This window comes from Ailuropoda melanoleuca, chromosome 5 (genome assembly GCF_002007445.2).
Source record: "Ailuropoda melanoleuca isolate Jingjing chromosome 5, ASM200744v2, whole genome shotgun sequence".
NCBI classification, from domain to species: domain Eukaryota; kingdom Metazoa; phylum Chordata; class Mammalia; order Carnivora; family Ursidae; genus Ailuropoda; species Ailuropoda melanoleuca.
The window spans coordinates 47,571,343-47,591,623 of record NC_048222.1 but is presented as its reverse complement, the minus strand read 5'-3'; the positions used below and the strand labels follow the sequence as shown (position 1 = coordinate 47,591,623).

General features: G+C 41.3%; 1 protein-coding gene across 4 annotated transcripts in view; it reads left to right on the top strand.

The window, feature by feature from the left end:
• FAM81A (family with sequence similarity 81 member A) overlaps positions 1–20,281 on the top strand; it is an 80,997-nt gene that overhangs the window by 10,110 nt on the left and 50,606 nt on the right. Inside the window, exons 2-3 of one of the 4 annotated variants that reach the window (XM_034660905.1) lie at positions 8,164–8,231; positions 9,471–9,744. In XM_034660905.1, coding sequence (XP_034516796.1) covers positions 8,185–8,231; positions 9,471–9,744 — 321 coding nt within the window. In that variant the 5' untranslated portion in view covers positions 8,164–8,184. Of the gene's footprint in view, positions 1–8,163; positions 8,261–9,470; positions 9,754–20,281 lie in introns of all 4 variants that reach the window. The other 3 variants (XM_034660904.1, XM_034660907.1, XM_034660906.1) reach the window with 3 other exon arrangements.

Sequence of the window (20,281 nt, the reverse complement as noted above, 5' to 3'; positions counted from 1 at the left end):
GGTGCCGGCAATTTGGTACAGCATGGGTTGGAGAATGGCATTAAAGGTAGCCGCAAGTCAAGGAAGTGTCCATTCACGGATGCAGAGCCCTGTGGTAGGTCAGAGAGGAGAAGGTAGAAAGACAAATAAGGGTGGCCTGTGTGCACAGAGGGGTGGTGGTTGTCTTGTCCTTGACCACTCTATCCACCTTCATGGGCCCAGGGTCAGGGGAGCTCCTCACCTTGGGGAAGAGGAGAAAGAGAAGGGAGTATGGCAGAGGTAAACCTTAAAAATTGGCAGGTCCTTTAAACTCAAGTTAAAATGTTTGTACATCTAAATTGTGGTGCCAAGGAGCAAAGTTCTGGTTTCCAGGCTCTGATGATGGTTTTATATAGCACTGTAAATCATTTTTCAAATCTTGGTCTTTAAAAAAAAACTTAGCATTATAGCTAGTATATAAATATTTCCTATGTTACTTCATAGCCTTTGTAACCATTATTTTAAATAGCTATTGATATTCTCTTGAGTGGATGTGCCATGTTTTAATTTAACCAATAGCCATTTATAGAAATATTAACATTTAGATAACATCACATATTATGTATGGATAAAATACTTTAGGGCTAGAGATTTGATGAAGACTAGTTACTGTTCAAATTTCATTGTCCTCAGAAAGTCTAGGGCAAGGTTGAGTTCTGGGTATGTGTGTTGGAGATACTAACACTTTGACTTCCTTCTACCTTATGGTCTTTACATGATTGTTTGTTTGTTTAAAAGATTTTATTTACTTATTTGTCAGAGCACACACAAGCAGAGGGAGCAGCAGGCAGAGGGAGAAGGAGAAGCATGTTCCCCACTGAGCAAGGAGCCTGATTCAGGACTTGATCCCGGGACCCTGGGATCATGACTTGAGCTAAAGGCAGAAGCTTAACCGACTGAGCCACCCAGGCATCCCTGTTTGTTTATTTTTAAGTAGGGGTGGGAAGAAGTAATTTTCTTTCTTTTTAATGATACAATGAGAAATTAAGTTTAGGAAGTAAAACGCCATACATTTAGTTGAAACCCTCTGTATCCATATGTCTGATCCCTCTGTCTCTCACTCAGAGACAAAAATGAGTCTGATTTGGTCTCTTCCATGTGCATGCTCGTATTTAGATATTACAGATTTGGCATATTATCTGGCGTATTTTAAACCTTTATAAAAAGGTCGTTAGGTGTCCATATCCTTCTTCCTCTTGCTTTTTTACTTAATATATTTGTGAGATGCATTCACATTGGGACTTGTAATGCTAATCCATTTATTTCCACAACTGGTGGTTCTTCCATTGCATGAATGTGTCATGCTTTATTCATCCTTCTGTCTAATGATGGGTGTTCAATCCACCCCCCCCCAACCACCACCTACTTTTTTGCTCTTAGAAACACTACCTTGAGTATTCTTGTAAATGTCTCTTTGTGAACATGTTTGAGAGGGTTTTTTGGGTATTTCTTAGCAGTGGATCATTGGGTCATGGAGTTTGTGCCTCTTCAGCTTTACTAGATATTAAAGATTGCTTTCTAGAAGTAGTGGTCCTGAGTCACAGTCCCATCTGGTATTCCTGTTGTTCCATATATATTTCTGTCAATACTCCATCTTGCCACGCTTGATATTTGCCAATCTGATGGGGTGAAATGGTATCCCTTGCAATTTTATCTCTGGTGGCAAATTAGATTTATTTTTTAATCTGTTTCCACTAGCCAGCACAGAGCCAATGTTACGAAAAAACGTGTTAAAGTTCTTATTCTTTCTGTAATATATTTTTTGAGATTTTTGAAAGTAAAACATTTAGAAATGTATTAAAGGACTTAAATGTTAGATTATAAAATAAACCTCTTCTCAGTGAGCAGAACTACACCCTGTGTGACTTAGTATCAGAATCCCGGGTGACTACAGCTGCCGACTGAGGACAGGTGACTGCCACTGGACAGGTCTCTGCTGTATTGTGTTGGTTAGGAGCAAGTCACAGGTCCCACCATGCTCAAGGGGATACGGAGTCCAGGAGGCGGAGATCATGGGGACCACCTTACATAGTGTTCTGTCCCCCACGATAGGTACCATGTTGTGATCATCAGGTTTCAGTGTTAAGTTTCACATTTTGGGTTTAGATGTTCAGCACCGCTACGGCAGTCAGAGACAGATTTCAGGAGACAGACTCACGCCAGCCTGGTTCCCACCACAGTGAGAAAAGTAGCTGGCAGACGGGCTTGTGCTGCTTCTTGCACGTTCTCCTTTTACACACATCCACATGGGAAGCTAAATGGTGTGCTTGGTGAACGTCGGCTCAGGGGAAGAGGAGTGAGCAGGACTATCTTAGTGGCTAATGTGTTTGGACCATGAGAACTTAATACATCACTCTCCATCACAGAACACTTCCTGTGGCCCCAGATTCTTAGGGTGTCGGAAACACTGATAAATTTTGCCTCTTCAAACTCTGCTTTTACTAGATATGCTGTGTATACTGTCCCCCTTTCTGGTTGCACGTTCCTTCTCTAGTCAGAATATAATTCAGTTGATTAAAGTCAACATTATGGGATGTCTTCATTTCTGTCATCTGTCCTTGAGATTCATTTATCCAGCAAACATTCGTTGATCATCACTGTGCCAGGTGCTTGGAATAAAGCTGTGGACACTTCAGCTCTTCGTGGAGCCCGCAGTATAGGGCCAAAGACCGACCTTGAACCAGTAATCACAAACGTGATGACTGTTTGGCCTGTTTTAGTTGTGAGTGTCAGCAGTATCTTGGATTGTTCTTACAAATCTGCTGATTTCATCCCTTCTTGATTCTTCAGATTTCATTGTCAGAGTCTCACTTTATTTATTTTTAAGATTTTATTTATCTATTTGACAGAGAGAGAGAGAGCACAAGCAGGTGGAGGTGCAGGCAAAGGGAGAAGGAGAGGCAGGCTCCCCACTAAGCAGGGAGCTCGACATGGGGCTCGATCTCAGGACCCTGGGATCATGAGGTCATCCCAGCTGAAGGCAGATGCTTAACTGACTGAGCTACCCAGGTGCCCCCAGAGTCTCACTTTAACCTCAATTTTGGAAGTAGGTTGCACTCTGCTCCTCAAACTTTTATACCACCTGCATCATCTCATGAAACAAAGGAAAGGAAAACAGGAGACCAAAAAGTTGAACTAAATCATGACTTTAAAGTAACATTTCAGTGTAAATGTTCATCAGTAAGGGGCTACCTAACAATTTGGTGTATCCGTTCACTAATATTATGCAGACATTAAAAGTCATGATGTATCTTTATATATTTACATGGAAAGATGTTCGTGATACAGTGCCAATTAGAAAATGCAGAGTACACATGGTATAGAGTATGATTTTATTTTTTTCAAAAAGGAAACTGTATCCTGGAGGGAGCTCTTTAAAAAAATGTAAATCGATATATTAACATCAGCAATTTCTGAGTGGTGATTTTCACTTTATTCTTTACACCTTTATGTAGAACTTAAGTTTTAATATTATATTAATCACAGAAGGCATTTTTCAGTTTAAGAAAAGGTGTTTCTTCATACAAAATACGTGTGTTACAAATTGTTCTTTTCATATATGTGCCTTGATTCAAAAACGAGTGACAACATTGTTTCACTGTAGCTGTAACCTCAGCATGCGCTGATGCCAGGAGGAATAGCCTTGGCCAAATTAAAGGGTTAAAGCAGATGCCCAGTCATTCCCCCACTAGTCCCACACAGGAAACCATATAATATCTCCTTGAACAAATGAGTACTCTTTGCTGAACCATTTATATAAGGTTTTATTTTTAAAAAGAGATGTATTTTCCATCAGATGTGTATTAGCCAGGGAAAGGAGAGGAGCCAGCCCTTCCTGGGAACGTGTGGAGTGCCCTAAGGCCACACAGTGTGGTGGATTCCCCATAGTCCTCCTGTGGGTAATGTCTAGTGAGGAAGAGGCGGAGGCCCTAGGTTCAAATCCCAGCTCCCTTCTTTCCTGGCCACGTGTAGTTGGGCCAGCTGCGGAACATTTCTAAGTCTCTTTCCTCTGGGTAAATGGTGATGATAAGAGCATTCCTTCCCCGATTGTGAGGATGAATTCAACTAATGCACCTGAGTGTGCTCGGCGAGTGTCTGACACGGGTCAACACTTGGTGAAAGTGAGCAGCTATTCTTTGTGCTGTCCCCGGCCCAACAAGCTAAGGCCAGCCTGCTAAGATCCCACGGTTGGCGGGGAAGCCAGCATTCAAATAAGGGTCTTTCTGACCTCCCTGCCTGTGCTTTCCATGCTAGGGAAGTATGCCCGCAGTTACACAAAGCAGGAGTGGGAGAGCCGGGGAGAGCACAGACAGGAGGAAGGAAAATGGACAGCGGGAATGGGAAGTTAAGAAAACGGAAAGGGCAAAGGAACAGGCAGGGAGAGCCGCGAGGGGTAGGAAAAGGAAAAGGAAGTGGAGAGGCGAGGGGAAGAGTGGGAAAAGCAAGGTGGAGGAGAGCGGAAGGCAGGAGCTCCTTCCCAGGCCCCGCCCTCCCCGGCTGAGTGTCTAGTCCCCAGACTCTCCCCTCTACAGATCCTCCCGCTGCTTGCCTTTCCCGGTCCCAGCCCTGGCCTCGTCACAGCACTGCCCCAGCACTGCCCCAGGACAAAGTCCAAGTCCTGAGCTTGAGTTAGAGCTAAGTTAGAGCACAACTCCCTCCCACCTGTCTTTCTAGACACACCTTCAGCTGTTCTCTGCTCTCTATCCTTTCCCTCTATTTTTAACTATAAGAAAATAGACTTTTTTCCCCTACCACCAGATTACAAGCACTTTATTCATAAAGTGGCCTATTTTTAAAAAAATTCTGACACTCAGCAGAACTTATCGATGCTGTATTTTGATAGTAAACTAAAAAACTAACTTAATTTTTATATGATTGGTATTTCATTTTCTAGTTAAAATTGTCATTATCAAAATCATGTATCATTTTACATTAAGTGTCATCTTACTTATTTTTTAAAAGATTTATTTATGTATTTTGGAGAGTGGGGAGGGGCAGAGGGAGAGGGAGAGAGTATCCAAGCAGACTTCCCACTGAGTGTGGAGCCCAAACTGGGGCTCTGATCTCACCATCTGGAGATAATGACCTGAGCCAAAATCAAGAGCGGGATGCTTAACCACCTGAGCCACCCAGGTCCCCCCAATGTCATCTTACTTATAAAAATATAAGGATCCTCATAATCTAAATAATTATTTTGGTTTAGATAATAGCATTTCCCTTTACTCATTTCTGAACTCCCAAACTCTATTGCTATATTGCATATTTTGGGCATTGTGATTTTTACTTTTAATTCTTTCAACTCTTCTCTCCTTGCTTTATCTACCTGTCCCTTCCCCTAACTTCCCCAAATTTTTTAAACTCACAAACTGGGGATTGATATTATAACAGCAAAACGCAGCACAGCGAGACCAGTATACAACCCAGATCTGGCTAATAATATTGTAGGCCCAGTGGTGCTAGAGCTCAGATTTATATGTGTGTGTGTGTGTGTGTGTGTGTATTAAAGATTTTATTTATTTATTTATTTATTTGAGAGATGGAGAGGGAGAGAGAGGGAGAGAGAGAGAACCAGCAGAGGGAGAGGCAGAGGAAGAGGAAGAAGCAGACTCCCCGCTGAGCAGGGGGCCAGACACGGGGCTCGGTCCCAGGACCCCAGGATCATGACCTGAGCTGAAGGCAGATGCTTACCCACTGAGCCACCCAGGTGCCCCTAGAGCCCAGATTTATAAACATGCAGGAACTGATGACATAGGCAGGTCAGCCAGAATTGACCATGTGAAGATCTGGAAATGATCTTTGAGAAGTTATTTAACCCAGTGACTTATTTATTTTTAATCCTTATTTTTTTGCGACATAGATCCCATTGTTCTGGCAAAGAATCATGATACCAACCAACCAAGCAAGCTCACAAACAAATTCCCACCACGTTTCATGAAGAGGGCACCAGTTCTGAACAGACCTCAGTGTGTGTTTGTTGTGAACTCATGCCACGTGACATTTCCTGTCCTAGAGAGTGCATAGTGCTTGGTAATAGGTTTGTTACTGAAAAGCAATCTCAGCCAATGAGTGGCGGATAGACTCCTTTTTCAGCAAGTTGATGTGGCTGGGCTTCTGTAGCTCAGGTAGGAAAATTCCAGAGGGATGAAATGACCCTCAGAAAAGGGGATTCCAAAAGTGTCCATTCATTTACAAATATTGTATTGAGTGGCTCTTTGGGATGTAGTCTCCATACTAAGAACTATATTTAAATAAAACATTCCCTAATACCTTCATTGCTGCAGTTTCTGATACTGGAATACAAGTCATGCTCCCATTAACAGACATGTACAGAGTCTTCTAGGTCAGCTCTATGTCTGTTACGATTTGAAATGTGCCCTGAAGGAGCATGTAGGGGAGATGGACCATTAAACAGCTAAAAATAGTAGAGTGTAATAAGTAGTATAAAAACATATCGAATAAAGTGCTGAAGAAATACAAACGAGGGACCCATTTTATTGAATTGAAGGGCAGGTGAGGCCTTAAAGGATGAATAGGAGTTTTCTAGGCAGGCGGGGAGATGGGTGTTTCCCATAGAGCTCACAGACGCAGGTGTGAAGGCAGAAGAGTTCATGACATATATTCAAGGACAGTGGTGGGTGGAGTGGCAGTGAGGAGGGCTGGCATTGGCTGGAGGAGCACCGTATGGGGCTGGAAGAATGGGCTGGGCCAGAGTGTGCTGAGAGCGTAGAAAGTAGAGGTGATGTTGGAGTGTTGAGGAAAGAAGGTGTGGAACAATCTCTCTGTTTGCTACTTTGGGAAATTCTCCTCATTTTCATTAGTTCCTGTCTGACCTAGCTGCTACCCAGGAGAAAGTAAGACCTCTCCTTTTTTCCTCCCCGTGTGTTTTTGTTCAGAGCCATTTATCCCATTGTCTCATGGTTGGCTTGGATATCTGTCTTTCTCTGTAGGCTGTGAAGTCCCTGAGGGTCGGGATTCTGTCACATATATTTAGGTTAGTCAGCTGCATCATAGATGCCAGATAAACGTTTCTTCGATTGGGCTACTCCATAGATTAATATCTCAACTAAGGTATATTACAACTTTAAAATGGTGAAGATTCTATGATTCTTTTTTTTAATGATTTTGTATTATATTATGTTAGTCTATGATTCTAAATCTTAACATTTTCCACAGTGGCCTAATTTCATGTAGTCTAAATGACAGAGATGATTATCTTAAGAACTGAAGAACTCCTTTGGCATCATAACTTGTTTGGCATGAATCACTTTTTTTCTTAAATGTAATTTGTTTAAATTCAAAGTTCTTTGTCTAGGAAAATGAAATGTTCACATTTTGAAACTCTAAAAATAACACACTGGAAGAGTTGATGCCAAAACAATGGTTTCAATCAGAAATGCTCTCTGAATCCAGCATTTAATGAGAACTAATTACTGAATCAGATCACAGTTACTAGGCATTCATTGTTTTAAGGCAATTAACAGCAGTTTTGAGGAACCTAAGTAATGAAATATTTTAAAAACCTTCCAGTTTTGCTCAAATTTCTAACGTGTTGGGATGGCCAAATGTTCCTTAAAGGCGAGATATAATATGAGTGGCGATATCTTATAATAAAATTTTAATGGATATCAATCTCATTCTCATTGTGAGAGAATAGATAGGCTCCCCCAAATCAGATCCAATTGATCATGTTTCATTTGATTTAAGATTAATTTAGAAATAAGTGCTCTTAATTTGCTGCGGAATTTGTTAATTTGCTGAGATGAGATTTACTAAGGTAGTTTCCTACCTTACATGATTGAATAAAGCCTGTTAAAGAAACTATCTTGTTTCTGTAAAAGTGGTTTCTCAAGCTTGAAATGCAGTTGTGGGGGGAGGAAACTTCAAGAAAGTCCACTTAACGGTCCTCATTGATCTGTCTAGCAAGACTTAGTAGTATTACTTTTGATTTTGCTTGATTCTTTTCTCCTTATTTGGAAACATTTGCTGTTTATTTCATGTATAGGATATAAGACATTTAATACTATAACTGATCGGCGTGTCAGCAAAATTTACAATCCACTTAGTAACTTAATAATAAGCTTTAGACATCATTTAAATTCCAGATATAAAACTGTTAAATAATTTAATGCTTATTTTTTTCAACAGATGTGAATTATTAACAAGAAAATGGCCCAACGGAGCACTGCATTTCCTTCTCTCGTCACCGAGGAAAGGTATAATATATGGAAAATATGCATCTAAGGTATACTTTTCCTTTCCACCAATCCCATGAGGGCTGCTAGTGGGTGTGATGGTTATTATAAATGATGCCTTGTGGCTGTTATGTTACCCAGGGATGATTTTGTTCAAGGGCAAGAGAAGTACAGTTGTGTCCCCCTCCAGCATCCAATCTGTAGGCTCTGCTCAGGGATAGTGAGAAGTGGAGACTTCATAATAGCCCTAGAGTACATTTGTACTTCTGGTCATTAGGAAACTGCAACTCTGGAGGCCACTAACCCTTTTAAATCAGAAGTTGCAAATTGGGGGTCCCTAGACCAGAATTGGCTCATGGAAGCACATTGTTTGGCCTGCATTATCTTAAATACTTTTTAAATGACTTGTTAACATTTAAAAATCAGGTGATTTCACATACAAGTCTGAATTTCCCACTATTCTTGAAATATGAGATAATCTGGAAAAATAGACCTGCATTCCCAGATGGTCGCTCGTGGATGGAGCAAAACAGTGGCTGCATGTAGTGGAGGAATGCCCTTTCCAGGTCTCCAAAGTCCCCTCCCTGTCCTATCATATGTGATGTGCATCGTTCATTTATGTCACCTGCTTGACCCTTGTAGGCATTCGAGTTTGTTGTTATGTTAAAAAACTGCTGTAGAGGAGGGCATGTCAGGAGACTTTGTGAATAAGCTTGGTCTTTATAGATTTTTTTTTTAAGATTCATTTATTTTAGAGAGAGAAAGCATGCACATGTGCGAGCAGTGGGGGGCGAGGGGGGTTGGGGGGTGAAAAGAGAGAGAGAGAAAGAGAGAAAGAAGCAGACTCCCCACTGAGTGGGGGGCCCAACTCAGGACTCTTTCTCACAACCCTGAGATCATGACCTGAGGCAAAATCAAGAGTTGAGACGCTTAACCAGCTGAGCCACCCAGGCGTCCCAGTAAGCGTGGTCTCGATAAGCTTAGATTGGAATTGGGCACATCTCAGCATGCCCAGTTCCACCAGCCTCTTGCTTTTGGAGGTCATGGAGCCTGCTACCAGCACAGTTAAGGCTCTGGGTATGATTGTTTCAAGATGCCCGGCTCGCGAAGAAAACTCTCTGTGGCAGAAACCCTGCTTCAAACCCCATTCAGCTTGTAGGGAGAGATAATTTGCATTTCCTTCTCTGGGGAGGTCTTGAATCTGGCTTTGAATGACTTTGTCCCAATCAACAACCCTTGCCATGTGGCTTCCTTCCACAGGCGAGTTAGAACCATGCCCCGACACAACCAGTCCCTGACCATGGCACCCTACTCATCTGTAAGCCTCGTGGAGCAACTGGAAGATAGAATCCTCTGTCACGAGAAAACAACGGCTGCCCTTGTGGAGCACGCCTTCCGGATTAAAGACGACATCGTCAGCAGTTTGCAGAAGATGCAGAACAAAGGGGGCGGTGACCGCTTGGCCAGGCTCTTCTTGGAGGAGCACATCAGGAACATAACTGCTATCGTGAAGCAACTGAATCGGGATATCGAGGTGAGTAAGGTGTGTGAAAGTCAGGGTGGCTGCCTGCCTTCCCGCAGCCCGGCTCCTCCCCGCCTGGGGTCAGCGAGTCTAGTCCCTGCCTCCCAGGCAGTAATGCATTCAGACCAAAGCTTTCTGTCTGTGTGTTCTAGTGATCACCAAGGAAACAGCTTGAGCAAATATCCTAATTAAATTTATTTCAGTATTTGATAGCAGTTACTGTCAGTGTTATTTATGCTTAATCTAAATTTACCTTGCTGACTATTAAATCACTTTGTTTTGTTTGGCTCTCAATGGAGAGAGAGAAGAACTAGTCAGTTTCTCTGTGAAACCCTTCATATCGTTGAAGATAGCTATTAAGCCAATTACTAGGTCAGCCTTTGCTGCTTCAGATTAAATGTTTCTAGGCCATAATGATTATATATAATACGGTTTATTACTAGAACAATTAGGGATTTGAATTGCTTCTCAGACTTTTCTTTTATTGCTTTATTTTTTTCTCTGAAATGAGCCCAATAAAAGGCCAATATTGTCAAAATTTTTAAGATTTGTAAATTTCCTGCTATTTATTGAACAATCACAGGGACCACACAGTTTCGTTCAGGAGCTTAAGATCATTTAGGGCCTGGGTTTTCATTACTGAACACTGGTAATATCCTTCACCTGTAATTTTTAAATATGTAAGTAAGAGGTCTGTGGCTAGATTAAGGAAAACCTTTGTTTCAAGTTGTGGAGATTGTATCTGAGTTATGCTTCCTGAAATTTTCAGTGTCAGATTGTGTTTATTTTTTAATGGCTCTATTGAGGAATGATTTATAAGGCATAAAAATCTACCCAGTGTAAGTATACAATTCAGTATTTTTAGAAAATTTATAGAATTTTGCAACCATCAGCACAATGCAGTCACAGAACATTTCCATCACCCTGGAAATTTGTATAGATGTGTGTGCAGTCAATCCCCACTTCTACCCAAGGCCCAAGCAACCACTAATCTACTTTCTGTCTCTAAAAGTGTCTTCTCTGGACATTCCATATAAACGGAGTCCTACAATATGAAGTCTTTTGCTACTTTTTTCACCTAGCATAGTCTTTCTGAGGTTCAGCCGTGTTCTAGCATGTATCAGTGCAGGCAGACCTCAGAGATATCACAGGTTCGGTTCCAAATCACCACAATAAAGCGAAGATTGCAGTAGAGCGAGTCAAATGAATGTTTTGGTTTCCCAGTGCATATAAAAGTTATGTTTACGCTACACTGTAATCTATTAAGTGTACAGTAGCATTATGTCAAGAAAATGTACATACCTTCATTTAAGAACACTTTATTGAGGGCGCCTGGGTGGTTCAGTCGGGTAAATGTCTGCCTTCAGCTCAGGTCATGATCTCGGGGTCCTGGAATTGAGCCCCGCATTGGACTCCGTGCTCAGCGGGGAGCCTGCTCATCCCTCTCCCTCTACTCTTCCCCTCCACTCATGCTCTCTCTCTCTCTCTCTGAAATGAATGAATGAATGAATGAATAAATAAATAAATAAATAAATAAAATCTTTAAAAAAACCCAACAACCCCAAAACCACTTTATTGCTGTTGGGTTCTATGCTGGGCAAGGAGTCTATTTAAAAAAAATTAAAAATTAAAATAATAAATAAAAATACTTCTTTGCTAAAAAATGGTGACCATCATCTGAGTTTCCAATGAGTCGTGATCGTTTTGCTGCTGGAGGGAGGGTCTTGCCTCGGTGTGGATGGCCACTGACTGATCGGGGTGGTGGTGGCCGAAGTTGGGGTGGCTGTGGCAAGTTCTTAACGTAAGACAATAATAAAGTTGGCTGCATTAATTGGTTCTTGTTTCATGAACAGTTTCTCCATACATACGATGGTGTTGATACTATTTTACCTACAGTAGAACTTCTTTCAAAAGTTTTATCAACTAGGTTTACGTCATATTCTAAATTTTTTATTGTCATTTCAACAGTCTTCACAGCATCTTCACCAGGAGTAGACTGCATTTCAAGAAACCACCTTCTTTGCTCTTCCATAAGAAGCAGCTCTTCGTGCTTTATCATGAGCTCGCAGCAATTCAGTCCCATCTGCAGGCTCCACTTCTAACCCCAGTTCTCTTGCTATTTCCACCACATCTGCCTTAACTTCCCCCCCTGAAGTCCTGAACCCCTCAAGGTCAGCCATGAGGGTTACCATCAACTTCTTCCAAACTCCTGCTAATGTTGATGTTTTGACCTCCTCCCATGAATCACACATGCTCTTAACAGCACATAGAATGATGAGTCCTTTCCAGAGGGATTTCCAGAAGGGATCACTATCCATGGTAGTTCTCGCCTCATGAAATGTATTTCTTAAATAATAAGACTTGAAAGTTGAATGTACGCCTTGATCCGTGGACTGAGGCATGGATAGTGTGTGAGCAGGCATGAAAACAACATTCATCTCAGGTATATCTCCATCAGAGCTCTTGAGTGACCAGGGTCACTGTCAGTGGGCAGTAATATTTTGAAAGGAATCTTTCTTTTTGAGCAGCAGGTCTCTACAGTGGGTTCAAAATACTCAATAAACCATGTTGTAAATAGATGTGCTGTTATCCAGCCTTTGTTCCACTGACAGAGAGCACAGCCAGGGTAGACTTATCACAATTCTTAAGGGCCCTAGGATTTTCATGATGGTAAATGAGCATTGGCCTCAACTGCGAGTGACCAGCTGCATTAGCCCCTAACAAGACTGTCAGCCTGTCCTTTGAAGCTTGAAGCCAGGCATTGGCTTCTACTCACCAGCTATGAAAGTCCAAGATGGCATTTTCTTCCAATAAAGGGTGTTTCATTTACATTGTAAATCTGTTGTTCAGTGTAGTCACCTTCATTAATTATCTTACTAGATCCTTCTGGATAACTTGCTGCAGCCTCTACATCAGCGTTGCTTCACCTTGCAATTTTATATTTTGAAGACAGCTTCCTTCCTTAAACCTTATGAACCAGTCTCTGCTAGCTTCAGACTTTTCTTCGCATTTTTATATTTTGGAGAGAGCTTCCTTCCTTAAACCTCATGAACCAGTCTCTGCTAGCTTCAGACTTTTCTTCGCATTTTTATATTTTGGAGAGAGCTTCCTTCCTTAAACCTCATGAACCAGTCTCTGCTAGCTTCAGACTTTTCTTCGCATTTTTATATTTTGGAGAGAGCTTCCTTCCTTAAACCTCATGAACCAGTCTCTGCTAGCTTCAGACTTTTCTTCGCATTTTTATATTTTGGAGAGAGCTTCCTTCCTTAAACCTCATGAACCAGTCTCTGCTAGCTTCAGACTTTTCTTCGCATTTTTATATTTTGGAGAGAGCTTCCTTCCTTAAACCTCATGAACCAGTCTCTGCTAGCTTCAGACTTTTCTTCGCATTTTTATATTTTGGAGAGAGCTTCCTTCCTTAAACCTCATGAACCAGTCTCTGCTAGCTTCAGACTTTTCTTCGCATTTTTATATTTTGGAGAGAGCTTCCTTCCTTAAACCTCATGAACCAGTCTCTGCTAGCTTCAGACTTTTCTTCGCATTTTTATATTTTGGAGAGAGCTTCCTTCCTTAAACCTCATGAACCAGTCTCTGCTAGCTTCAGACTTTTCTTCGCATTTTTATATTTTGGAGAGAGCTTCCTTCCTTAAACCTCATGAACCAGTCTCTGCTAGCTTCAGACTTTTCTTCGCATTTTTATATTTTGGAGAGAGCTTCCTTCCTTAAACCTCATGAACCAGTCTCTGGCTAGCTTCAGACTTTTCTTCGCATTTTTATATTTTGGAGAGAGCTTCCTTCCTTAAACCTCATGAACCAGTCTCTGCTAGCTTCAGACTTTTCTTCTGCAGCCTCCTTACCTCTCAGTCTTCATAGAATTAAAGAGTTAGGGCCTTGCTCCAGATTAGGCTTTGGCTTATGGGAGTGCTGTGGCTGATTTGATCTTCTGTCCAGACCACTAAAACTTTCTCTGTACCAGCAACAAGTCTGTTAGGCTTTCTTATCATTTGTGTGTTCCCTGGAGTAGCACTTGTAATTTCCTTCAAAAGCTTTTCCTTTGTGTTCGCAACTTGGTTAACTGACACCAGAGACCTAGCTTTTAGCCCATCTTGGTTTTCAACATGCTTTCCTTACTGCGCTTAATCATTTCTAGATTTTGATTTAAAGTGAGAGACGTGTGGGGCGCCTGGGTGGCTCAGTTGGTTAAGTGTGTGACTCTTGATTTTGGCTCAGGTCGTGATCTCAGGGTTGTGGGATCCAGCCCCGCATTGGGCTCCACACTCAGCATGGAGCCTGCTTAGGATTCTCTCTCTCCCTCTCCCAATGCCCCTGCCCCTACTTGTGCACACGCTCTCTCTCTCTCTCTCTCAAATAAATTTAAAAGAAAATAAAAAATAAAGTAAGAGATGTGCGACTCTTCCTTTCACTTGAAACCTTGGAGGCCATTGCAGGGTTATTCACTGGCCTATTTCAATACAGTTGTGTCTCAGGGAACAGGGAAGCCCGAGGAGAGGGAGAGAGATGGGGGAATGGCTGGGTGGTGGAACAGTCAGAACACACACACATTTACCAATTAAGTTCACTGTCTTACATGCAGTGTGTGGTGTGCCAAAACAATTATGGTAGTAACACCAAAGGTCACTTTGATGGTGATCACAGACCAGCATAACAAAGGTAATAATCATGAGAAAGTTCGAAATATTGTGAGAATTACCAAAATGCGGCACAGAAACATGAGAAATCCTGTTAGAAAATGGCAGTGATAGACCTGCTGAATACAAGGTGCCACAGATCTTCAGTTTGTAAAAAAAAATGCAGTGTCTGGGAAGCACAGTAAAACAAGGTATGCCTGTAGCTTATTTCTTTTTGTTTTTGAGTAATATCCTATTGTGTGGATACACCACATCTTGCTTATCTATTCATTAACTGATAGACACTTGGATTATCTCCAGGTTTTAGCTATTGTGAGTAAAGCTGCTATGAATGAACACTTCTGTACAAGCCTGTGCGGACATGTTTTCCTTTATCTTGGGTAAATTACTAGGAGTGGAATTCCTGCGTCTTAAAGTAAACTTATGTTTAACTTTTTTTTTTTAAAGATTTTATTTATTTATTTGACAGAGAGAGAGTGAGACAGCACAAGCAGGGGGAGCGGCAGAGGGAGAGGGAGAAGCAGGCTCCCTGCTAGGCAGGGAGTCCGATTCGGGCCTTGATCCCAGGACTCTGGGATCATGACCTGAGCCGAAGGCAGACGCTTAACCAACTGAGCCACTCAGGCGCCCTGCTTATGTTTAAAACATAGCCAAATAATTTTCCAAAGTGGCTATACACATTTTACAATCCCATCAGCGACATTTGAGATTTCTTGTTTCTCCACATCCTTATCAACACTTGGTATTATCTCTCTTGGATTATAGTCATTACAGTGGATGTGTAGTGGTATTTCACTGTAGTTTAATTTGCATTTCCCTGATGACTAATGATGCTGAGCACCTTTTCATGTACTTATTGGTCATTTGCATGTCTGCTTTGGTGAAATGTTTACTCAAGTCTTCCCATTTTTTAAAAATTAATTTTTAAATTGTGGTAAGATATTTACCATTTTAGCTATTAAGTATACAATTCAGGGACATTAAGTACATTCACTGTGTTGTATGCACCCATCACCACAACCCACTTCCAAAACTTTTTAATCATCCCAGACAGAAACATTGTTCCTGTTAAACATTAACTCCCCATTCCCCACCCCTCTCAGCTGCTGATAACCTCTATTCTACTTTCTGTCTCTATGAATTTGCCTATCCTAGGTATCCCATACAAGTGAAATCATATAGTATTTGTTCTTTCGTGTCTGGGTTATTTCACTTAGCTTGATATTGTAGCATGTAACAGAACCTATTTTTAAATTGGTTATTTGTCTTATTACTGAGTTGTAGAAGTTCTTAAGATAGTCTAGATACAAATCCCTTATCATATCTGTGATTTGCAAATATTTTCTCCCATTCTGTGGCGTGTATTTTCATTTTCCTAATGGTGTCTTTTGAAGTACAACATTTTTTAAAATTTTTTTTGTTTTTTATTTATTTTTAATAATTTTTTATTATGTTATGTTAGTCACCATACAGTACATCTCTAGTTTTTGATGCAGTGTTCCATGATTCATTGTTTGCGTATAACACCCAGGGCTCCATGCAATATGTGCCCTCCTTAATACCCATCACTGGACTATCCCAATCCCCCATCCCCCTCCCCTCTAAAGCCCTCAGTTTAATAAAGTCCAGCTTACCAGTTTTTTCTTTTATGGTTTGTACTTTTAGTGTTGTATCTGAAGAATTGTTTGCTTAACCCATGGTCAAAGATTTTCTCCTGTGTGTTCTTCTGAAGTTTTAGTTTTAGTTCTTTAGGTCTGTGATCTCTTTTGATCTAAATTATTTTTCCCCCATATGGATGCCCAAGGAAAAATTTCCCATTTGTCCCTATACTGAAAATCAACTGACCACAAAATATAAGGGTTTCTTTCTGGATTCTATTGATCTGTATGATTTTCCTATGCCAATACCACATTGCCTTAATGAATTTCTAGCTTTACAGTACATTTTGAAATCAGGTACTGTAGGTCCTTCAACTTTGTTTTCCTTTTCAAAATTGTTTTGGGGGCGCCTGGGTGGCACAGCGGTTAAGCGTCTGCCTTCGGCTCAGGGCGTGATCCCGGCGTTATGGGATCGAGCCCCACATCAGGCTCCTCCGCTATGAGCCTGCTTCTTCCTCTCCCACTCCCCCTGCTTGTGTTCCCTCTCTCGCTGGCTGTCTCTATCTCTGTCAAATAAATAAATAAAATATTTAAAAAAAAACAAAAAAACAAACAAAAAAAAACAAAATTGTTTTGGCTTTGTAGGTTATTTGCATTTTCATATCAATTTTAGGATCAGCTTGTTGTTTTCTGTAGAAAAGCCTACTGAAAACCTTTTTTGTAATTATATAATTATTTTAATTATTACATAATCATGAAAAAATTTAAGTGTGGAAGAGTTCTGTGATAGACATTGATGAAAGTAAATCTCTTTCTTAGTTGCAAGCCTACTGAGATTTTGATAGAAATTGCTTTGAATGTATAGGCCAATTTGGGGAGAATTGTTATCTTCACCATATTGAGTCATAATCATTGCAGAGAACCAACTCTCGGTTTTATTCATTTTTTTCTCTTGCTTTTCTGTTTTCTATTTCATTGATTTCAATTCCATATGATTTCCTTTTTTTCTGCTTACTTTTATTTAGTTTGCTTTTCTTTTTCTAGTTTCTTAAGGTGGACGCTTAGGTAATTGGTTTGAGATCTTTAGTCTTTTCTGATAATGGTGTTTAAAGCTATACAGTGTCCTCTAAGCACTGCTTTAGCTGCTTCCCATGAATTTTTGGTATGTTGTGTTTTTGTTTTCATTCAGTTGAAAATATTTTAAATTTCCACTTGTGATTTCATTTTGGCTTCTGTGTTATTTATAAGCCTGTTGTTTAATTTCCAGAGGTTTGGGATTTCCCAAAACTTATTTCTATTGTGGAGCTCTAATATAATTCCATGTGGGCAGAGAACATACTTTTAATATTTTTGATCTCTTTAAATTTATTGAGAGTCTTGTTCTGTCAATTATTCAAGTCTCCAGCTCTTACTGTTGAATTATCTTTTTCTCCTTTCAATTCTGTTAGTTTTTGCTTCAAGTGTTTTGAGGTTCTGTTGTTCAGAGCATGTACATTCATAATGATATATAGATCTTTTTATCATTATAAAAGGTCTCTCTTTCAGGGCACCTGGGTGGCTCAGTTAAGCATCTGCCTTTGGCTCAGGTCATGATCCCAGGGTCCTGGGATCAAGCCCTGCATTGGGCTCCCTGCTCAGCGGGAAGTCTGCTTCTCCATCTCTCTGTCCCTCCCCCTGCTTGTGCTCTCTCTCTCTCAAATAAATACACAAATCTTAAAAAAAATAAAATAAAATGTCTTTCTTTATAGTAAAATTTCTTACCTTAAATTCGATTTTGTCTGATATTAATATAGCTATCCCAACTCTTTGATGGCTACTGTGTGTATAATTAATTTTTTTTTCTGTGATAATTCTCACCTAGCTTATACCTAAGTGAGGTCCTAGCGTACCACATGGTTACCAGCTTTCACTGTTCATTGAGATTCTCATACCTTTACCAAGGACAAGGTTTCACTTGAAATTGTACCCTAATTAAAATACATTTGTCTTCAGGGTTCTAAAATATCTGTACTTCTTAAGATGTTTAAAGAAAAGGATTACATGTTTGTTATTCAGGGGATGTAGTGGGTCTTTGTTGTTTTTGTGACTGACAGTATCCACTCCAATTTCTTATCTTTTCTTTCTTTTTTTTTCCTTCTTCTTCTTCTTCTTCTTTTTTTTTCCTTAGAGAGGGGGAGAGGGGAGGGGAGGGTAAGGGGAAGAGGGAGAGAAAGGATCTTTTTTTTTTTAAGATTTTATTTATTTATTTGACGGATAGAGAGACAGCCAGTGACAGAGGGAACACAAGCAGGGGGAGTGGGAGAGGAAGAAGCAGGCTGCCCAGCGGAGCAGGGAGCCCGATGCGGGGTTCAATCCCAGGACTCTGGGATCATGACCTGAGCCGAAGGCAGACGCTTAATGACTGAGCCACCCAGGCACCCCTAAGAGAGAGAGATTCTTAAGCAGGCTCCAGGCCCAGCTCAGAGCCTGACATGGTGCTCCATCATGACCATGAGACCATGACCTCAGCTGATGTCAAGAGTCAGGCACTTAGGGGCACCTGGGTGGCTCAGTGGTTAGGCGTCTGCCTTCGGCTCAGGGCATGATCCCAGGGTGCTGGGATTGAGCCCCACATTGGGCTTTTCTGCTGGGAGACTGCTTCTTCCTCCCCCACTCCCCCTGACTGTGTTCCCTTTCTCGCTGGCTGTCTTTTTCTCTGTCAATTAAAATAAATAAAATCTTTAAAAAAAAAAAAAGTCAGGTGCTTAACTGACTGAGCCACCCAGGCGCCCCTCCAATTTCTTTTGGTTATAGAAACTTGATTTCCTTTTGGTATTTACCTTTCTTCCATTGGTTTCAGACTGGATGGCTGTTCATCAGGTGCCTTATCACCTTTTTAGCTAGAGAGGATTGGAACCCATAAATTAGGCCAGAGCATTGAGACTCTTACTCCCTAGAACGTGAAACCTGAGCAGAGTGATCCAAGGAGTGGAATGACTGGAGCATCTTCCCTGCAGCAGCTGTGCTTGCAGGACGCTGGCCAGTGTTCCTGCCGCCTGGACTCTAGGGCACACCTTTTATGTCCCTTTTCAGTCTGGATCCCTGGCTGTCCTGTTAGTTGTGTGCCTCTCTCCCCTAATCTTTCCAATACATCCCATCTTTTCCCCTAAGTTAGTTCAGATTCAGGTTTCCATTGCCTGCCACCAAAGAACTCAAATGACATCAGAAGGGCATAGGAAGTTTAAAAGATCACTGTAGAGAATATACATGTTTTTGGAAGGTGGTGTTGGTATTAGAATGATCTTTCCAGTTGTTTGTGTGTGTGCGTGCGCTAAAGCAGTTTTATGCCAGACGCTGAATAACTTGCCATCCCCAAGTTGGAGAACCCCAACTTAAAGATTTCAATTTTGGAAAGGAGTAGAGATCTAGTAGGGGGCTGATATCCCTGCTGTATCCAAATCTAGAGAGGGAGATAGATAAAATCAAAGCAGCTGGGGATAAATCATGATTCTCACATTCCCATCTCCTTAACCAATGGCAAAGAAGTGTTTCTTTTTTTTTTCTTTAAAGATTTTATTTATTTATGTGACAGAGAGACAGCCAGCGAGAGAGGGAACACAGCAGGGGAATGGGAGAGGAAGAAGCAGGCTCCCAGCGGAGGAGCCCGATGTGGGGCTCCATCCCAGGACCCTGGGATCATGACCTGAGCCAAAGGCAGATGCTTAGCGACTGAGCCACCCAGGCGCCCCCAAAGAAGTGTTTCATAAACAAACACCCCTATGTTTCATGTCAGAAAATACTGTGACCTCTCCATTCTTTCCATGCCCAGCAGTGACCCTGGAGGCACTCAGCTAGCTTCCCTTTGCTCATGTGGGTGGTAGGCGGACTGGAGACTGGAGCCAACCTATTCTGGCAGTGCTGTTCTCAGGTAAAAGCATAGAATGTCACTGTGCCCTTTGAAAATCCTGGACTTGGGGCACCTGGCTAGCTTATTCAGTGAAGCGTGTGATTCTTGATCTTGCGGTCATGAGTTCAAGCACCATTTTTTTTAATTTTAATTTTTTTTATTATATTATGTTAGTCACCATACACTACATCCCCGGTTTCCGATGTAAAGTTCGATGATTCATTAGTTGCGTATAACACCCAGCGCACCATGCAATACGTGCCCTCCTTACTACCCATCACCAGTCTATCCCATTCCCCCAGCCCCCTCCCCCCTGAGGCCCTCAGTTTGTTTCTCATAGTCCATAATCTCTCATGCTTCATTCCCCCTTCTGATTACCCCCTTTCTTTATACCTTTCTTCCCCTACCGATCTTCC